Genomic DNA, 20,860 nt, shown 5'->3' on the forward strand with positions numbered 1-20,860 from the left:
AGGTGTAACATGACAGTATCAGGGTATCCACACTCTAATAACGTTTAATAGAAAGTGACTTTTTACCCTTAAATACGGTGCACTGGTAGTTAGATCTATTTTCTATCACCATTGTTGCCTGGTGCAACTACACATGATATATCAGAAATGCAATTAACATGTCATCAGTAATACTCATATCACCCTCCTGTCCTTAAAACCACAGTAACTCGTTCCCCATAAAATATAAAATAACTGATAAAATAACTGTACAATATCTGCCCTCTTAGATACAATACAAATACCATCCTGTCCAGGAGCATCAAATGATTTCAGATCACTTGAAAATGATATGTCCTACATGAAAAGTGTGTTAAGTTCATAAAATACTTAATTCATACTATTATGCAGAGAACCTGTTTGTATTTCCACATTATTAGGTTTTATATTCCCACTATAGCAAGTTGAATTATGAGCAAATCTAAGTGATACTTTGACCATACAGAGAACTAGTATCTTAGGGCTTATATCATCTGCCATTCACATACTGAGTCTGCATCACACATTAAAAAAGGAAAACAATATGTGTTAAAAACATTTTGCTTTAATGTTACTAATAAATGTTGGAAACCAGCCTTTCAGCATCCATGATAACTGAAGTCCTGTATTATAGAGGGGAATAATTACAATTATTTATTTCTCTTTGGCAGTCTGCTCCAGCGTGGAGATGCAGTCAGGTATATTATGGGTGCCCCAGACTGGAGGATATTTGTGGGACCGAAGAAGACATGCTGTACGATCTGGATTACTATTTAACAGATATTTCTGACACCCTGTTTACCACGACTCATGGCATGCAAAATACTTACCAGTCTCCAGACTATGGTATGTACTTCTGTTCATAGACCACTCTTACTCTTTATTAAAAACTTGGTACCTAGAAATTTGATGATATATCTTTCAAAAACACAGAGTCCTTTTTCCTAAAAAAAGATGCACACTTTATTGTAAAACAATAACTGTACTGAGAAGTTCTCCAATACTATGGGACGCTGCAGTATCACTGGTCAGATAGGTAGATGTATCTGCTGGTAAGATACACAAGATACTATAGCCATTGCATCTGGTGGTTGTTGAGCTCCTCCTAGATATGTGGATGAGAGGAAGTGTTGCATTCTGTATCTCAATATAAAAAAACAAAGCCACACACCAAGGGATGCATTCTTAGAGGCCTATTTATAAAAATTAAAATTTGTGTAGTTGTAGAGGTATTTTCAGCTACCTTAAATTTTAAAAAGGGACACATGTCCACTTATTTATTCAAAGATCCGAACATGAAAACACAGAACAAATCTGAATTGAGTTATTTGCGTGTTTACATGCAGATTATTTCTTTTAAATTCTAAGACCTCGAAGAAACTAAAACGTTCACATTTTGCTCTAATTTTAGCACTAAAAAATTTGAATCATGAAACAAATCAACCCATTAGTGTAGAGGGTGCATCTCTTTGAGATCTTAGTGACTTTTGCCTTTCAATGTGCTTATATCTTCAATTGATTGGGTTACTGGTGTACTCTTCTCTCTGAGGTAGGAATCTTCTGCACCCTATACTTGCCCTCTTTTTGGGGACTTAGGCATGATAATTATTGTATCCTTCTTATTTTTACTATCCTTAAAAAGGAATTGCCATTATATTACAGATTATGCTGGAAATTCGGATATGATCCAGCCGGGTTTGTCTACGTTCCAGCCCACTCCAGACGACTTTGCAGATATAACAGGTACAATGTAAAGCTTCATCTCCATCTATATTGATCTACTCTTTAAATTCAAGTTTTTCTTCTCGCCCACTCTTACATTATTCTGTTGAGGCCTCTCCAAGCTACAGTTATCTAAATGTGAAGAAAAATTTTACTATAGCTAAACATTTTTAAATTATTCTTTCCTCAACATACTGTATACAGCATACAAATATGTAAACAAAAATGGATGATTTTATTATTACTAGTCTTGTAAGAGACTTGCATTTAGTTTTGCACCCATCCTTGTGCAGAATACATATAACAACACCAGTTCACATGCAACTTTTTGGTATTATGGTCAACAATAACCAATATCAAGAATACCATAACAATGTAAAGTGTCCCTCCAGACAGGTGGCCTAAATTTATTTGTTTTCAGTTGATCTAGGTAACTTAGCACTATGGCACACGCAGTGGTTATGGGTGTCTTTTTGCCCGAGTGTTTAGTAACACCACTGGCGGGTGACAAACAATGAGTTAATCAAAGAAAAAAGGTCCTGCAGGTGATTATTTATACCAGAGGTTGAATGGCTGATACAAGTAAACATATTTCAGACATGCTCCCACAATACAGTTAGGGGCAAATAGTGGAAAATTCTTTGAAATTCGACCATCGAATTGAATACTACGAAATTCGATGTCGAATTCGAAGGATTTTTTGCATCCGATCGTACTTCGAATCGTACTTAGAAATATGCTCTGGAAGGTCCCCATAGGCTAACATACCGTAGCCCTTCAGCAGGTTAAAGTTGGCGAAGTATTGAAGTCGAAGTTTTTTAAAGAGACAATACTTTGATTATCGAATGGTGGAATAGTCGAACGATTTTACTTCAAATCTAAGGTGGAAGTCGTAGTAGCCTATTCGATGGTCGAAGTATCCAAAAATTACTTTGAATTTGAAATTTTTTAACTTCGAAAATTCCCTCATTTCACTTCGACCCTTGGTAAATCTGCTCCTTAGACTATTTACTGTGACATTGCACTGAAGACCCTGTATTCTAAGGGATAGAAGCAGAGGGATGATATGATGATGGGACTGGAATACACTACAGTAGTGTAATGGGACTGATGAAATGTCAACTAGTTTTCATTATCTTTTATGACTTAATTATATGTTGGTTTTGGAGACATCTTTCAGTTTGTAAGAAGCTGCATTATCCTATATACTGCTAGTACCATAACTCAAACCATAGAGATCCGCACAATTTTGCTGCCTTTCTGACAACGTTGATTTATGCAAATATATATTTTTACATTCTTGATTTTACAAACTGCTTTTCAATTCACTTCAAACCACAGAAGTCACAGAAAAGGAAAGGAGGAAGCGCAAGAGCTTATTACTAGGAAAGAGAGGAAACAATGACTGCCTTTTTCTCTAAACCAGACTAAGGCAGACTAAGTAAAGTCTCATTCACAAATCAGCCTGATGCAATCTGACCCAACCTTGCATCGTCTCCTTGTATGTATTGTCATTTCCGATCACAAGACTTATTAGTACATTTTACTTGATCATTAACTGTAAGACCCCATATATGATTAAAAAAAGAAATACACAATGGGGCAGATTCACTAAGCGCCGAATTTGCGCTAGCATCTGCTTTGCTCACATTGCAACACTTCACCAGGTGTAAATTCGCCCAGACAACGCTAATTCACTAAAATGTGAAATTACGTCCAGGGCGACAAATGCTGGTGAAGTTGTGCTAGCGTTACTGCACCAAGCAAAGTAAAGTTGTGCTAGCGTTGTTTAATTTGCATACGGCGGGAAGTGAAAGTAGAATGGACGTATATGTTGCAGCAAATTCATTACATTACACAAGCCCAGGGAACCTTAAAAAAATAAAATGAGTTGTTATAATGGCCTTACACATGAGCCCAGTGTATACTTTATGTGCCATATGTTAGGAAATGTAGGGGGGAACCAGGGTACCCACAAAGTTTTTTACAGACTTTTGCAGCCTATCACCCTGACAGAGTGAAAAGACACCGGCGTTTTTTGGGACTTTGGGAAATTTTTCAACAAAAAAATTAAGGAAGTACTATACACTCCATTGCACTTCGACTGGTCTGAGCTGGTGAAGGCAAGTCTGGCGGTTTATTGAAGGTTCAGTAAAATCCGCATCTTAGTGAATTTGCGCAGTTACGTCCATTCGCCAGATCGAAAATTCGCCTGGCGTTAGAGTGCGAAGCTGCCCTGGTGTCTATCTCCTTTGCTAGCTAAGTTACACCTGCACCCCGTTAGTAAATCGTCAAAGTACCGAAATGACGTCACGCTGGCAAATCTTCACCAGCATTAGTCACTTCGCCCTTTAGTATATTTGCCCCTATATGTGTGTGTGTGTATATATATATATATATATATATATATATATATATATATATATATATATATATATATATACACACACTATGGGGCCGATTCACTAAGGGTCGAATATCGAGGGTTAATTAACCCTCGATATTCGACTAGGAATTAAAATCCTTCGACTTCGAATATCGGATTTAGCGCAGATAGTTCGATCGAAGGATAATTCCTTCGATCGAACGATAAAATCCTTCTAAACGAATGATTCGATGGATTTTAATCCTTCGATCAAAAAAAGTTAGCCAAGCCTATGGGGACCTTCCCCATAGGCTAACATTGACTTCGGTAGATTTTAGATGGCCAACTAAGGGGTCAAAGTTTTTTTTAAAGAGACAGTACTTCGACTATCGAATGGTCGAATAGTCGAATTATTTTTACTACGAATCCTTCTACATTAAGATTTGACATTATAATAGAAATCAGAACCCTGTCTCCAAAAATATAGATTACCATGTGCTGTTAAAGAATTATTACCCCCATCTATAGTTTTTTTATTACCGGGGGAGCTGGAAATGTACCTTGTAGTTTTACTATTGGTAGATAATAAACACAAAGCTCTGTTATTTTGGTACCCATCACACTCTCACCAGAACTTTAATTGCCTCAAAATACTGGTCAGGCTTCTCATGGCATTGCCAAGGAAGAGCAGAGACTCCTAAGCTGGTCATACATATGCATTGTATAAAACAAAGTTTCAGTGTTTGTATAGCAGCTCCCCATTAGTACATGGATATCAGTCAATTTGGGGATCGGACATGCTGGAAAATTTTATTTGCCGAGAGCCCATATCTTTCAGGGTATGGTGCAACTGCAGATGAGTAAGTGATGAATTGCTAAGGATCTTTTGATCAATCACGGCTGTCTGACTGAACGATCTGAGCCATGTATGGACCACTGCACAATATTCACCAGTTTGGTCCCCAGGCAATCAGTGGGATATGGTACAGGGCCAGAGTATGGCTGCCCTTAAAGTGGGTGGCCTTGAAAGCTTGACATGTCATATCAAACTGCGGTTTTGCACTGTGGTAGATACAGTGACCAAGTGGCTAGCACTGCAGTGGCCCTGAGTTTGATTCCAAGTCCCTGCATGCAAACAGTTTGTATGTTCTCTATAGGACTACATGTGCATTCACCCACACTTCCAAAAAAAAAAATATGCTTGTGGTAAATGTGACAGGGATCCTGGATTCTAAGCTCCACTGGATCAGGAACTGAGATGAATGCATAACAATATATATATATATATATATATATATATATATATATATATATATATATATATATATATATATATATAATGGCTCAAAAGAAGCTAGCACACACAGGACAGAAACGTTAGTTTTTTTTCTGTTAAAATAAAAACTTTTTTTTCTCCATAAGTCCTGTGTGTGCTAGCTTCTTTTGAGCCATTGTAAATACTAATACATAGCTCTGCCCCCAGGCACCTTATACCAGTATACGTGCTGTGCCGGCATTTCCATAAATATATACCTGTGGACTACCTGTGCTTAAACGTAGATTACTAGCTTTGTACCACTCTTCTGGACATAATAGCTTCCTGTTGATACTTTAAATGTCTGTGTTTGTCTAACGTCTAACGTCATGCTTGATAAAGGGTCGCATTGGCTTGAAACATGTTGTGTGACCAATAAAGTGCAGCTGTTTTATTTCTTGAAGCCTGTCCTTTCACACAATTCTTGCATTTTTGGATAATACTGCAAACTTGAGCAGGAGTGTGCATATGAGGACATGGTCTGCAAGGTGTTATGTTACCTCTCATCCTATATGCTTCTAGACTGTTATGCCTGTTCTCAAATATCTGCTTCCTCCTAGCCCCTACTCCCTGGTTCTGAAGTACTTACAGGCAGGACAAGATAGAAATGCCCCATAATTAATTTGTCTTTTTGGGCACCCCAAAAAAAATTGAAACATCTAAATTTGCTGCACTGCTGCAGTTATGGGCCAACGTGAAAAAAGCATAAGACCGCTGCTAATCTGACCAAACAATTGTACTAATGGCGTGTATATAGTGCAGTATTTCCTGCAGGGTACACAACCATTGGGTTGGCAATCTGTAGTATGGTAATAGTCATATCATGGCATTCCATGTACTCCTGGTCCAGTATTTCTCAGGCCTTGAATGGAGAATTTGGTGAAAAATGAAGAAAGTGTCTTCAGCAATCCTGAGATGATAATTGGTTTTCCCATCAACTTCTCCCATTGTATTTACTTTTCTGACATGAAGGATGGCTCAGCAACAATACATTCAGGCACCACTTTAGAGCAAGAAGATGATAGCCCTGGAGAAATAAAGATTTCAGTGGGCAGAACAGAATTAGCAACATCAGAGGGCAATGCCTCTCCAAGGGAAGATTAATATGTTGACAACCCCTTGATAGTCCAGTGGTTCATCCTGCAATAGATCTAATGGTGACTGCAAGCAGCACCAAGCTTCCAAAGGCTCTGTTCCAGATTCCTGAACAAGAATGTGACAGCAAAGGATCTCTTCAATATTCAGTGGTCTCAAATGACATTCATTCCAAAGATACTTGTGGAAAATCAAAGAAGAGAAAATATTACAAGAATATAGAAAATTGAACGGGGTCCAATGGGCCTAGAAACCAGGTGATGCTGAGTGATTATATCCTTATGAGATTATGGGATGTATATTTCTAAAATGCCTGTACAGGTATGGTACCTGTTATAAGAATTAATTTTATCTTAGTTGGACTCAAGTACAAGGTACTGTTTTATTATTACAGAAAAGAAGGATATCATTTTAATTATTTAGTTCAAATGGAGTCTATGGAAGATGGTCTCCCTGTTATTTTGGTCTTTCTGGATAACGGGATTCCGGATAACGGATCATATACCTTTATTGGAAAATTGCTTTCCTTTCACCAGTAACATCTGCCAGGATGGTGTTTGAAATTCAAGCTTCACCAGCTTCCAGTTAACATCTGATTTCCAAAGATAAGTGGTGCTCATATTGCAAACTATAATAAAAAAAATATTCTGAATCACAATTGGAACTTTGATAAATTCGATCATAAGTTTTATCAGTCCTGTTATTCTACATTCACCATTTCAGTTCTAATGTGGAAGCACCTGAAAGCTGGTTTTAGTCCATAGCCATAACAGGATCCATGTTGGTGTCATGTTGTAATTGTGGAGCATGCACTGAGCATTGGGAGGTGAATTGAGAGCATATCTGCAGCCTACATGTGAGATCTGAGCACAGGGCACGAGAGTAGGGAGAAATGAGGAACAACCTGCAGTCACAGGGACTGATTATAAAGGGGAGAGCAGGCGGCACCAAGAGAGAAAAGTCAAAAGAAGGAGGAAGACTGAAGGAGAAACCCAGTCTGAGAGCAAGAGGATAAAGAGGAAAGCACTGTCAAAGCCAAGGAGATGGCAGAGACTCAGGACTGGCCCCAGCATGCTCCTGTTAGGGCCACAGGTACACTGTCGGTATTGCCTTAATGTTAAGGAGCTTAATTTTTTTTTTAATACTGAGAAGTGTTAATATTATCATTTTGGCATTTGCTAAAAAAATACGATAAAGGGTATCCATTATCCCAATTGACTTCTCTGAGCATTTTTTCAATTTACATAAATTTTCTCTTTTTAAGTAAACTGAATTTATTTTTTGGGTTGAGAATTTTGTCTGTAAGCTATAATGCTGAGCTGGCTTGTGCAGAGATAGACGGACTTTCGGGAAAGTATTTGGCAGATTCATTAAGCCTTAAATCAATTTGTAAAAATAAATGCCAGTTTAACACCCTAGAATGTGGCCTGAACAGAGACAGCAGTTTTATGTCCAGATATGACTTTAACTAAGGGATATGACACCTAGACAAAAACACAGCTAAGGACAATCTACATCTTAAAAAACACTTTCCTTCGGCTGACTTCACCTCACAACAAGGCGCTGACTGTACCAGTGCCGCTTCCTTGACTAAAGCTAAAGTGCTCACCCTAGGGAGCTTATTAATATCTGGGCTGAAATATTGTATTATCTTTACAGGTCACAATTCCTATTTGTAGTCTATTTATATGTACCTGTATCTTGTCCAATTCCTAATTTGCACTGTTGTGTTAACCATACCCTATTCTGTCTTGGTCTAGTTCAAGCTATGTGACCTGACTGAATCCAGACCCCTGGACTATTTACAACCCTGACTAATTACTTTTATTATCTCTACAAGTTAACTCTGTCTATCCGTAACTTTCTAATTTATTGCCCATAAACCCTTTTTCAATGATCTAACAGTAAATATGATGTGCCTTTCCAGCCTTTCATTTGCATTTTTCCTGAAGAAGGGGCCTGTGTGCTCCGAAAGCTTGCAATTGTTACTTATTCAGTTAGCAAATAAAAGGTATCACCAAACTTTACATTTTCTAAAAATAAATGGAAACCAGATATGGCCATATATAAAGGGGTTATTTGTCAGGTGGGGAAAATGTAGGATTTGTGAAGAGGGATCTCATTAAAGGTATCTGTATCCGATATATCTAGAATGTATGTTGATTTGCACAAGACATTAGCTGTGTGCTTCCAGGGTAGCTGTGCCTATTGTATGTTCTGCAGTGTTATATTTACTTGGAAATCATGCTCTACCTGCCAATGTCAAACCCTGTTAATGAAGACAATTTAGGGTGGATTGTTGGTGTGATGTGGCATAGCCTGGGTGGATTAGGAGCATGACAGATATAAAAGAATCCTGTTAAGGCAAAGAAGTAACATGGAGCCATATGATTTTAGCACATGGGCTACAGCCAGTAAGCCAGGCTCACAGTCATGGAGGCCATCTCTATTATTATTATTCTTTATTGGATTACATGTAAGCTATACAGTACATCCAATTTATCCCTTATCTTTTTTATTGCTTTTAACACAAACAATAACAAAATATTAAATATACATATAAAGAGAATAATAGGCGGGTAATTAAAAAATCTGTGTCTCCATAGAGTTATAGGGGAAATAAAAAACATTGGCAGAGTGCACACTGGTAAAATGGTAATCTTAAGGAGAAATGTCCCTAAAGTCTAAAGAATCCAACCAACATTGCCAAACTCAGTCTAATTTTATGCTTTAATTCATTATGAAGAGCTAATAAGGGCTCATTTATAAATGCAAGTGCAAAACTGTACACAAAATGGTGTCCATTTGAATTCTCTTAACATTTGAATTCTCTGGTCCAAAGCACTGGTTGCTTCTCATTCTCTGTGTAAGTTGCACGGCCCAAAGGATAATATGTGAGTGGAAGGGAGCCTTGAGTAGGCAGTATTTCCCGGGCACCCTTGCATACTGAACCCTACGCATTCTAGGGAAAGGATCAGCATTGTGGGTTAAAAACATTGTGGACTGGGTACAAATTTGGCACTCAAGACTTTGGAATATATTTTTAAACAAAATTGACATAAAATCTATCTGTTCATTTCATCAGGTTGCCAAAAGAGTGGTAAGGCTCAATTTTTTTAAAAAAAATCAACTAGGCCATTAAGCTGACACTGTTTCCACTCTGGCAAACAATAAGCACAAAGTGATAATGCAACTGGGGTCAGGGCACCAATACATTCCAATTAGCAGCAGTTATACCAAAGCACTGGCTTTATAGAAATCCTGTGTAACACACATTCCCAAGGGTGTAACTACAGAGGAAGCAGATGCTGTGGCTGCAGGGCGGCAGGAGGTATAGGGGCCTCATAAAGCCCTAATTCAAATACAGTTTCAATAAACATTGGTCAACAGGTCAACCTCTAGACCAGGGGTCCCCAACCTGCCAATTTTTTCCCCCAAGGACCGGGGGGGGTCAGGAGTGGTGGGGGGAGGGGTTCAGAGGGGGTCGGGAGGTTGTCGGAGGTTTTGGCGTCCAATCTCGGCGTGCCGGCGTCCAATTCAATTCAGTCCGCCAGCGTCCAATTTGGATGCGCTGGCATCAAATTCGGCGCACCGTGTTCATTGTTCCGGCGGCCCGGTTCTGAAAAAGGCCTGAAAAATAATTTGCTGTGGGTCCATGTAATATCTAGTTACGCCACTGCACATACCCCCATCATTATACAGATATAGGATCTATTATCTAGAACACTTGGTACTTGGGGGCAAATTCACTTGGGGGCTAGCGTCAATTCGCTAGCGTTGGTCATTTTCGTTACTTCGCAAATTCACTAACGAACGCTGGCGTAAATTCGCTAGTGTTGCTTCGCACCCTTACGCCTGGCGAATTTTCGCAACGGACGTAACTACGCAAATTCACTAACGTGCGCAGTGTACTGAACGCTACCTTTTACGCTAGACTTCCTTCGCCACTTCAGACCAGGCGAAGCGCGATAGAGTAGATAGGGATTGCTTCAAAAAAAGTTCAAATTTTTTCTAAGTCCCAAAAAACGCTGGTGTTTTTTCTATATTATGGGTGATAGGCTGAAAAAGATCGAAATTTTTTTTTGGGCTCCCCTCCTTCCCCCCTACATTTCCTAATTCATGGCAACTTAACTACACAGTGGGCACATGTGTAGGGCAAAAAAAAAATTTTATTTGATGTTTTGAAGGTTTCCCAGGCATTTGTAGTGATTGTACGTATTCCTCCATTGAGATTTAAATTTGGCGCCGTATGCAAATTAACCATCGCTAGCGTAACTTTGCTTCGCTTAGCGAATCAACACTAGCGCAACTTCGCAACCTTACGCTACCCCTGAGCGCAACTTCGGATTTTAGTGAATTTGCGGTGCGCTGGCGAAACTACGCCTGGCGAAGTGCGGCGAAGTGTGGCGAAGTTACGCCTGGCGCAACTACGAATCTTTGTGAATTTGCCCCTTGGAGTTTTCTGAATAAGGGACCTTTCTGTATTTTGAATTTCTATATCTCAAGTTTGCTGAAAAATCATTTAAACATGAAATAAACCCAATAGGATTGGTTTCCCTCCAATAAGGATTAATTGGGATCAAGTACAAGTTACTGTTTTATTATTACTGTTTATTACAGGAAAAAGAGAATGATTTCTAAAAATTTAAATTTAGAATTTAGAATTATTATAATCGAGTTAATGGGAGATGGTCATCCTTTAACTCCGACATGTGATCCCATACCTGTATAGGCAAATGTTTTTACATTATGCAGTGACTGTGTGAGTTTGATATCATTAGCTACAGAAAGAGTCTAGGTTCAGCCAATAGTTCAGTACACATATGTGCAAGTGAATCATATCACGTGTATTAAATGCTTTTATGTTTGCAGGTTAGCTCACTTATCAGTCACGTGTCCCATGGGACAGAACTGGTCTGTTATTGGCTTGGTTTGGCCACCTGCTCATTCGACTCTTGAAATTAAATTTTCTTTGCATGAAATAACAAGCAATTATTAAAAGCAAGTGTAATTTATGGGTCTTATCAGCCTATTTCCTGGTGACTAACAGTTTATGCATTAAAGATTTATCAGCACAGCCACATATTGTATTTCTTTGTGGAGCAATACTTGCTTGCAGTATTTTTATGCGCAATAACTACATTCCCTCCCCTGTGACACCTTAGCAACCGTAACAAAACAGCTCTATCCCAATGACTGTCCTATAGGCATGCTAGGTAAGGCTTTATATTCTGCTGTTGTGCGGTACATAAAACAAGTAACATAAATGGATAATTTGTTAGCAAACTTATGATGTGAGCAGTATGCATAACTTTAAACCATACTCCGCATCCATTTGGGTAATGTTTTGGTCTGGAGCCTGGAGGGGCCCAGTTTGCAGCTTTAATGAGACCTTGTATGGCCAGCTTGGCAGCAGCACTGGAAAAGCATGAACCAGAAGCAAAATAATCTTCTTGGAATCTGCGCTGAATTTATTACTGGATTATTAACCATAGTAAAGCAGAAAGAGAAGACACTGAAAGTGTTGGGTAGCACGGTGCAGAGAAGGGCTAACAGCTGATGTAAGATCAGGAAGTGGTTACTCGGGTCACCCCATATAATCAGGGAGGGCTAGGGTTAGCCACAGGGCAGGGAGGAGCCACTTCTGAAAGGGGAAAACAATAAAAAAGCCCATGCTGTCAGCCTATTCTATGCCAAGCTGTAAAGGTCACTGGCAGAGGAGCGGTTGCTATGTGGCAATGTACTCAAACAGCATTTCGTGTCCTCTCCAATAGCATTGTTTTACATGTCAAAACCATTAAAAAAAAGCTAAAACCCAAAATTGCACCATAGCAACCAACCAGCAATTAATTTTGATCAGGACTGCCAGTTAGAAAAGCAACATCTCAGGTGCAATATAGCAACCAAGCTTTGTATATCAGCCACAGTATCTCACACTGGGAACTTCTGGGATTTTTTGTATTTTCATAAACTGTAATTGCTCTGACCCCACTGTTTGTGCATCCAATACACATAGGTGTTTTGTCCTCTACTGTCACCTGCCAAATGGCAAAGGCAGACCAAAAAGACTCATGTGCCATAGCCCTAAGTACTTAATTTAGAAAATTAAAACTCTGAGAAAGCTGCTGCTGCTTCTTCACCAATACTATGAACCTCATTTACAGAGGGCAACTTTAGTGACAAACCAATGCCAAATTACCCTTAGAGCACCATACACTAAATAGTTGTGTTGTGTTTCGATTATGAATCCAACACAGGTAGGGGCAAGGTAGCCATGTGGTTAAAGCCTGTTTTCCACAGAAAGTAGGTACAAGGCTCCATAGTTGTCTTTCTTATCAATGAAAAACACTGCATACACAGAGAAGTGTAAGTCACTATGATCTTTTACAGTACAGTGCAGGTATGGGACCTGTTATCCAGAATGCTTGGCAACTGGGGTTTTCCGGAGAACAAATCTTTGCATAATTTGGATCTTCATACCTTAAGTCTACAAGAAAATCATGTAAACATTAAATAAACCCAATAGGCTGTTTTTTGCCTCCAATGTAGATTAATTATATCTTAGTTTGGATCAAGCACAAGTTACTGTTTTATGATTACAGAGAAAAAGGAAATCAGTTTAAAATTGGATTGTATGGATATAATGGAGTCTATGGATTCTATACGGCCTTCCTGTAATTCAGAGTTTTCCCATACCTGTACAATGCACATTTTCTTTTTTAAGGTGGCCATAGACACACAGATCCTATCGTACGAATTGAGGATTCGTACGATTTTCGGACCGTGTGTGGCGTGTGCCGACATCTTTTGTCTGGTGGAGATCGGTCGTTTGGTCGATCGGTCAGGGTTGATTTTGACCCGACCGATCCCACCGAAGCCCATTGTGCATCGTAATCGGATCGTTCGGTCATACGGCCTAACAATCAGATTATCCCCGATATAGCCATGCTCGTTAATGGCATATTGGGGAAAGATCGCCAAATGAGCGAATCTTTGCGTCTATGGCCACCATTAGAGAGTTTGTTTGCATCACGTGGGCATAGCTTACCTTTTAGCTCTGGAAAAACTTGCCATCCTCCTCTGCTAAACCTTACTTTGGACCTACTGATCTTCTGTCATGTTTTCCACCACTGTGTTTAACACTGTTGTGATGTTCTATCATACTTTTGTAATGGTATCCTTATAGCCATGGTCTTAGGTCTACTTGGTCTACCGTAAATAGATTTAAAAATGTCTAGCCCTGTCATTAGCTGTGCCAGCTTTCGCTTGGTATCACTCATCAAATCCATGTCAAGGGATCTGCAAAATATAACTGACATATAATTTATATACTAAAAAAACATTTTTATACATATCAATAAAACTATCCATTTAAATATTTTGCCCTGAGCCACTACTTTGTGTCTGTTCACTCACTGATGTAAATGTCTCTATTTTTGCTGATACTAAATTGTGCAAAACTATAAGTTCCATGCAGGATGCTGCCACCTTGCAGAGACGGTTGACTAAATTGAAGATTGCAGTGCAGCAAACTGGCAAATGAGGCTTAATGTTGAATGCAAATGCATGGTTATGCACTTTGATAGAAATAACAGAAAATGTAGTTCTACACTAAATGGTAGGGTTATTTAAGGGATACTGACTGTCACGGGAAAACATGCATCAGCTAATAGTGCTGCACCAGCAGACTTCTGCACTAAAATCTGCACTAAAAGTTTTTCAAAAGAGCAAACTGATTTTTTTTTTATATATTTAATTTTGAAATCGGACATGGGGCTAGAAATTTTGTTAGTTTCCCAGGTGCCCCCAGTCATGTGACTTGTGCTGTGATAAACTTCAGTCTCTCTTTACTGCTGCACTGCAAGTTGGAGTGATATCACCCCTGTCCCTACCCTCCCCAGCAGCCCATCAGCAGAACAATATAAAGGTAACCAGATAACAGTTCCTTGATACAAGATAACAGCTGCTGGTAAATATAAGAACGGCACCCAATAATAAAAACCTATGTTCCACTGCAGCTCCTTCAGTTACATTGAGTAGGAGAAACAACAGCCTGTCAGAAAGCAGTTCCATACTGGCTCTTTCTGAAAGCACATGACCAGGCAAAATGACCTGAGATGGCTGCCTACACACCAATATTACCGTACATCTAAAAAAATAAAATACACTGGTTGGGTTAGGAATGAAATGTTACATGGAAGAGTGAACTATTTGCAGTGTAAACAGTGTAGTTTAGAAATAAAATCTACACCATAAAAATCAGGACAGAGTCCCTGTATAAGAACATTAACACCAAAAATGAAAGTGTTTTAAAGTAATGAAAATATCATGTACTGTTGCCCTGCACTGGTACAACTGATCTGTTTGCTGCAGAAACACTAACAATTGGGTTTACTGAGAGAAAGCCACAGAGGCAGTACTAGCCGCTGCAATTGTGTTTATTCGCACAACATGTTTCGGGCTCTGGGCACTTCATCAAGTGTGCCCAGAGCCTGAAACATGTTGTGCAAATAAACACGATTACTGCCTCTGTGGCTTTCTCTCAGTAAACCCAATTGTTTGATTACTAATGCACTACACCTGAGGTGGTGTGTAATACTGTGATTGAGAGCCTGAATTCTCCGTTTGCGCAGTCATCCACATAGAGTGAGTACCTCAGAAACATTACTATAGTTCATATAAACAAGCTGCTGTGTAGCAATGACAGAAATGGAAAAAAAAAGGCTATATGGCACAGGTTAAATACTGAATAACAGAAATAACCATTATGTTCTACAGAGTTTATCTGCTATCTGCTGTGTAACCTGAGCCTTTTGTCCTATAAATGACTGCCCTTATTGCTACACCTCAGCTTATTTATATAAACAATAGTAGTGTTTCCGAAGCAAACACAGCCGTTTTACCAGTGCAGGGCAACACAATTTTTGATGTTACTGGTCCTTTAACTGAGAAGTATCTAGAACATTGGGGCTCATTTATCAACACTGGGCAAATTTGCCCATGGGCAGTTATCTATAGCAAACAATCAGTGATTAATTTTTTAAAGCCAGCTGCAAGTAGAATAATGAATGCAACAATCTGATTGGTTGACATGGGTTACTGCCCATGGGCAAATTTGCCCAGTGTTGATAGATGAGCCCCATTGTGTGCCATTCAGTACCTCCTAAAGCAAATAAATGCCCATATAAAAGGGCATTAACTCAAAGGATGAAACCTAATTTTGTCTCTTTATAGATAGGCCTCATCTTGAGTATGCAGTTCAGTCTATAAAAGCTAGAGCTTAACTAAACTTTCATTTAAAGCAGCAAACTTGATGGACTTTAACCAAAATTAACTATGCAACTATGAACCAGGGAGGTAGACTATAGAATTATCATGGCAGCTTTTCATTGTCAGATAAATCAGTGGCACACACTATCAGAACAAAATATTTCCATAATATACATAAGTGTTTTAAATGTGGACTGTTTTTAAGAAGTATTTTGTTCAAGGTTATGGTTACCCTTTAAGTCTTAGTGGACTTTTCCACTAGACTTACCCTTCCTTGATATTTATTTTGGTACCAGCAATGTGACTGTGTTCTGCATACTCTTCCTTCTTTCTTTTCTTGACTTCCTCCACAGTCAGACCGTAAACACAAGCACGCTGAGCAGGAAGTCTCATATTTCACAATACAACTATAATTGTTACATCAGAAACTATTTACCAACAATCCAAAAAAAGGATCTGTTCCTTGGAAATAAAAGTTTTTTTTAAAAAAGGACCGCTTTATTTTCATTTCAGTGTATGTAGAGAGCCACACAGCAGTATTAGAACAAACATAAAATGGCAATAAATTATATAAATACTGTAGATGGGTCACAGTATGGAAGGAGAAGACCTTGCCAGGGCTCCCCAGTTGATATCATTAAAATCAGTTATGCTAGAATAAATTGTTTCCATACCCTCCCCAAATCCCTTGTTCCTGGGACTGTGATTGATTTCAAGCAAAATAATAAAAGGTTGAGTTTATGGAAGTATATCTCAGTGTATTAATAATTAATGAGCTGTGCAGTGGTTCGATTATTGATGATCTGAATCTATATATAGGAACCAAGCCGAGCCAAATCTTAGTTACCCCTGTCTTAAATCAGGTCAGAAATCATCAATCATTCTTTGTTATAGCAACTCTTTGAGATCCAATATATGGTCAGGCCAGGGGTGATCCTGGCCCCTCCGCCGCCTGAGGCAGCAGCAGTTGCTGCTGCCCCCCCTACCCCAAAAATTCGCTCTTAAAGTACCAGGAGCAGCATTTTTGCTGCCCCTGGTACCTAGTGGGGCGCTGCCGCCTGAGACGACAGCCTCAACTTGCCTCATTGGCGAAGCACCCCTGGGTCAGGCCCCCATCAGCTAACAACAAGGTTACATATATAGGAAAATAATGTGTTACCTTCACATTGCCAATGATGCCAAAGCAGCCAGGACTATGATTATGCATTAACCTCCAAATTGAACTGTATTTGCCAAATTGAGTGCGTATTTAGTAGGGTTGCCAGCTATCTGTTCAATTTTCAGAAGGCTCAAAACTGCCTGCCCAAAGGAAAACAAGGCAGGACTCTCCAATTTTCATAGCTCCACTCCCATGACATTACTCCCCCCCCCCCCCGAGCCAGAGTTAGCACTGGGAAAAGGTGTCAAGCCCAGTATTTAGATTAAGGGCAGTTGTATTTTGCAATAAATATATTATATACATTGAAAGCCCACTGGGGCTGCCACCTAATAGGCCCCTCATCCCAGTCGCAAACTCCTCCACTCATCAAACCTGCTGCCCAAAAGTCCTAATGGGGAGCAGACGCCCAACAGTTTTCCGTGTTCCGCCAGGAATGTGCTCTAACTGGTGCACTCCTAGTTACAGGTCCTTTTATATAGTAAATGCAAATGGTAAGCATTCCTTCTGTGTGATTCATTTAGGACAATGATGCTACACTGGAGCCCATGGACTAGATGTGATTCACCACTGTAGATTATTGTCTTACGATACTTAGCTATATGTGTAGCGCTATGGGTTATGGTGGTTTTAATTGCCTAAATTGAACAGTAAAGACTGCCGACCCCCAACATCTGTATTTGTAACACTTGTTGCTGTTTTCCAACTTTAGGGCAATTATTTAAGTTAAGGCAGTTAACTATGTTACCAGTAGCTTCTGTTTTCAATGCTACCTGTTCTATTAATACTTGGTTTGAATTTAGGATGTAAATACACCTGCCGGGATCTTTAATCAAGCTGCTGCTTTTCTTGGTTCACTGCACACAATGTTCCCTCTAATTTCTTCTCAGTTATGTGCACAAGAAAATTCTGTTGTGCGCACATTTTAGACTTGTGTGCTCAGGTCAGAAATAATACAAAATGTTTTTGTTTTCACACTAAATTCTTTGTGAGCACAACAATTTATTCTGTGCGCTGGTCTATACGAGCGTACACCTTAGAGGGAACATTGCCAAATGGCAAAAGCAACCCTTTTAATGATTTAGACACGTAAGATAACATCACTATTGTGTCTTTTTTACCACAAAATGTATTTATAGACTAGTTTATGTATTGTCTTCACTTTTTCATATTTTGGGCAGGGATTGCAGGGAGAGGGCAAGGCTCATTAGCACTTCCTTTTGTGTATGGTTTACAGGATTTAGGATTTGCAGGTTTAACTTTCTTCAAATACATATATAACATTTTGTAAAGACAGGCATGGACTGGCAATCTGTAGATCGGGTAACTAGCTCAGCAATGGATTGAGTTTGTACTTGTACTTATGCCTTTACTATTTGGTTTGCTTTTTGTCACTTCGGATGTTTTGAGATATATTTTTTCTTTTTCACAGTGTCTTATCTGAGTCACATGTATACATACTCAGCAGTAACACTGCTCATCCTATAGTATAAAAGCACATTTTGGGCACACTCCAATATTAGGGAGAGATGGTACCTATGGTAGCAGTGGGGATAATAGCCTTTAGGACAGGACTGTGGCTGTGGGATAGCAGGTATAGTAGGGAGAGATGGTGCCTATAGTAGCAGTGGGTTAATAGTCTCTGGGAAGGGACTTTGGCTGTGGGATAGCAGGTATAGTAGGGAGAAATGGTGCCTATAGTAACAGTTGGGATATTAGTATCTGGGAAGGGAACAATGTACCCTCTAATTCCTTCTCGGCTGTGTGTACAAAAATATTATTTTGTGAGCACATTTTAAAATTGTGTGTGCAGTTTTTAAAAACTGTGTGCTGAGGTCAGAATTAAAAAATTCTTTGTGTGCACCACAATTTGTTGTGTGCTGGTCTGAAAATTTGTGTGCCTGCACACGAGCGCACCCCTTAGAGCAGGCATGTCCAAAGTGCAGCCCGGGGACCGATTGCGGCTCATTTTCGAATTTACACCGGCCCTCAGCCTCATGAAATTAATAATAATGAGGCCCCCAGCAGAGTGCGAACAGGAATCCCATAGCAGTAATATAAAGGCACATTAGTGAAATGATCTGCCACTTGGTCTATGCTGCTGCCTGTGTGCTGAAGGTGTTAGCAATAGACATGTACTGGCACGTAGAGACGCACTGTTTCGCATACTTCTTTAGGGCTGAAGGTGTCAATAGGCGTACTGACGTGCCAGTACAGTAAAGTATGGCGTCACTACGTTCCAGTATGTGTCTATTGCTAACAGCTTCAGCACACAGGCAGCAGCATAGACCAAGTGGCAGATCATTTCACTAATGTGCCCAAATATTACTGCTACGACTACTCGATTCCTGTAACTTAATGTTAATGGTTCAAAGAATGTCGAGCTGAATGGTCGGCCACCACACATTTTCACATCACCAAATCTGGCCCTTGTTGCAAAAAGTTTGGGCACCCCTGCCTTAGAGGGAACATTGGCTGCATGGTTTCCCAATTTCAATGCAAGCTCATTTTTGATTTGTTCCACAGATTTTTTTAGTGGTCCCCGAACTCAGCAACTTCCCGTGTATTTCCAAGAGCAGAACTGTTTCTCCAGCTACAATGAAGGAATCGCTAACCAACATCACCCTGTAGCCACCTGTCAGAGGATCCCTCAGGTTTGGACACATTAAGCTCACACTTTTCTTGTCCTTCAGTATTTAATTGATGCCCGTTGTTAGTTTTATTACTGCTTTACAGTCAATATTGCTTCTGCGTCTTTGGAGGATTTCAGCCATTTTGCTTGCTATAATTTTAGTAGACCAAACAGGTCCCAGTCCCTCTTACTGTTGCTGAAATACCGCTGATAGAGGATCCTGGACTTTGTAGTTCATAAGTAGTTGCTGCACAATGCATAGTCCTGACCCTGTTTTATATGCCTGTGTGAGTGGCACAGTGTTGTTTCTTTTCTGTATTCTATTTTATAGTTTTCACTTTCAGTGCCATGTTCCTTTCCTGTAAGCCACTTCTCCTTCTCTATCTGTCATATTGTTATCTGTGTCTTCTATTTCCTCTCTCTTTCTCTGGTACATTTATTGGCTGTGCTTGTTAATTATCACTGCATCACAAATATAACTTCCCACTAATATTGGTTATTTTCCAGCCTTACAGCTCCTTTGGATCTAGGTCAGAATCCTGCTTTACCAATGCAGTTATTTCCCCGAGCTATGCCAGTACCACAATGAGTTGTGTCTCTCCCAGAGCTGAGTCAAAGCACCTGCCCCATTACCCCTTACCTCGTAATGATTTCAGCACAGACACTGACACCTTCCCACCAGAACAGTCGTTAACAATGCCATGTATTTCCCAAAACCTTCCAGTGCAAAATTCAGACATTTTGTTTCCACATGTATCCTGCCCAAAACATAATTATTCTGGCTCAGTCACAGAAAGCAGTATCCTTGGCCACACTGCACCCTCCCATACAGATAACTACCCCTTGTATTCAGAAAACTCTTCCCTGGAGGCCCCTCACATATTCTCCATTCCAAAACAATGTGGAAGCTTGGCAAACAACAGCGACAGGACACCGGCAGTGGACATTACTGAAAGACCTACTTCTGTCAGCCCGTCAAAAATTTCTTTGAAAGGTGAGCAAAATGCAGCCTGTTTCTGTAAGATAGAACACCTACCTCATGTCATCATAATGTAGGCGGTCATCCCTTGGAAATGTCTGTTTTTTAGGCATCATTGCTACACAAGCGCAGCTACATCATAAAGGAACATTCTTGACAACTTTGTGCCTCTGCAGCAGCAGTTAGTGGAAGGTTCTGTCCTGTTTTAGCAGGATAATGACCCCGTACAGAAAACAGTGCAAACCCGTCAATAGAACTTGACTGGTTGCACAAAGCCCTGACCTCAACCTAGCTGTACACCTATGAGA

The 20,860-nt window shown here is 39.7% G+C and overlaps 1 protein-coding gene across 4 annotated transcripts in view; it reads left to right on the top strand.

The window, feature by feature from the left end:
- The window catches only part of mlxipl.L (MLX interacting protein like L homeolog), a 64,448-nt gene that overhangs the window by 25,509 nt on the left and 18,079 nt on the right, over nt 1–20,860 (top strand). For all 4 annotated transcript variants that reach the window (XM_018246191.2, XM_018246190.2, XM_041581759.1 and 1 more), the window contains 4 exons: nt 690–864; nt 1,681–1,761; nt 19,468–19,595; nt 20,081–20,567. In XM_018246191.2, coding sequence (XP_018101680.1) covers nt 690–864; nt 1,681–1,761; nt 19,468–19,595; nt 20,081–20,567 — 871 coding nt within the window. The remainder of the gene's footprint in view (nt 1–689; nt 865–1,680; nt 1,762–19,467; nt 19,596–20,080; nt 20,568–20,860) is intronic.

The sequence above is a fragment of the Xenopus laevis genome, chromosome 2L (assembly GCF_017654675.1).
Source record: "Xenopus laevis strain J_2021 chromosome 2L, Xenopus_laevis_v10.1, whole genome shotgun sequence".
Taxonomy (NCBI): domain Eukaryota; kingdom Metazoa; phylum Chordata; class Amphibia; order Anura; family Pipidae; genus Xenopus; species Xenopus laevis.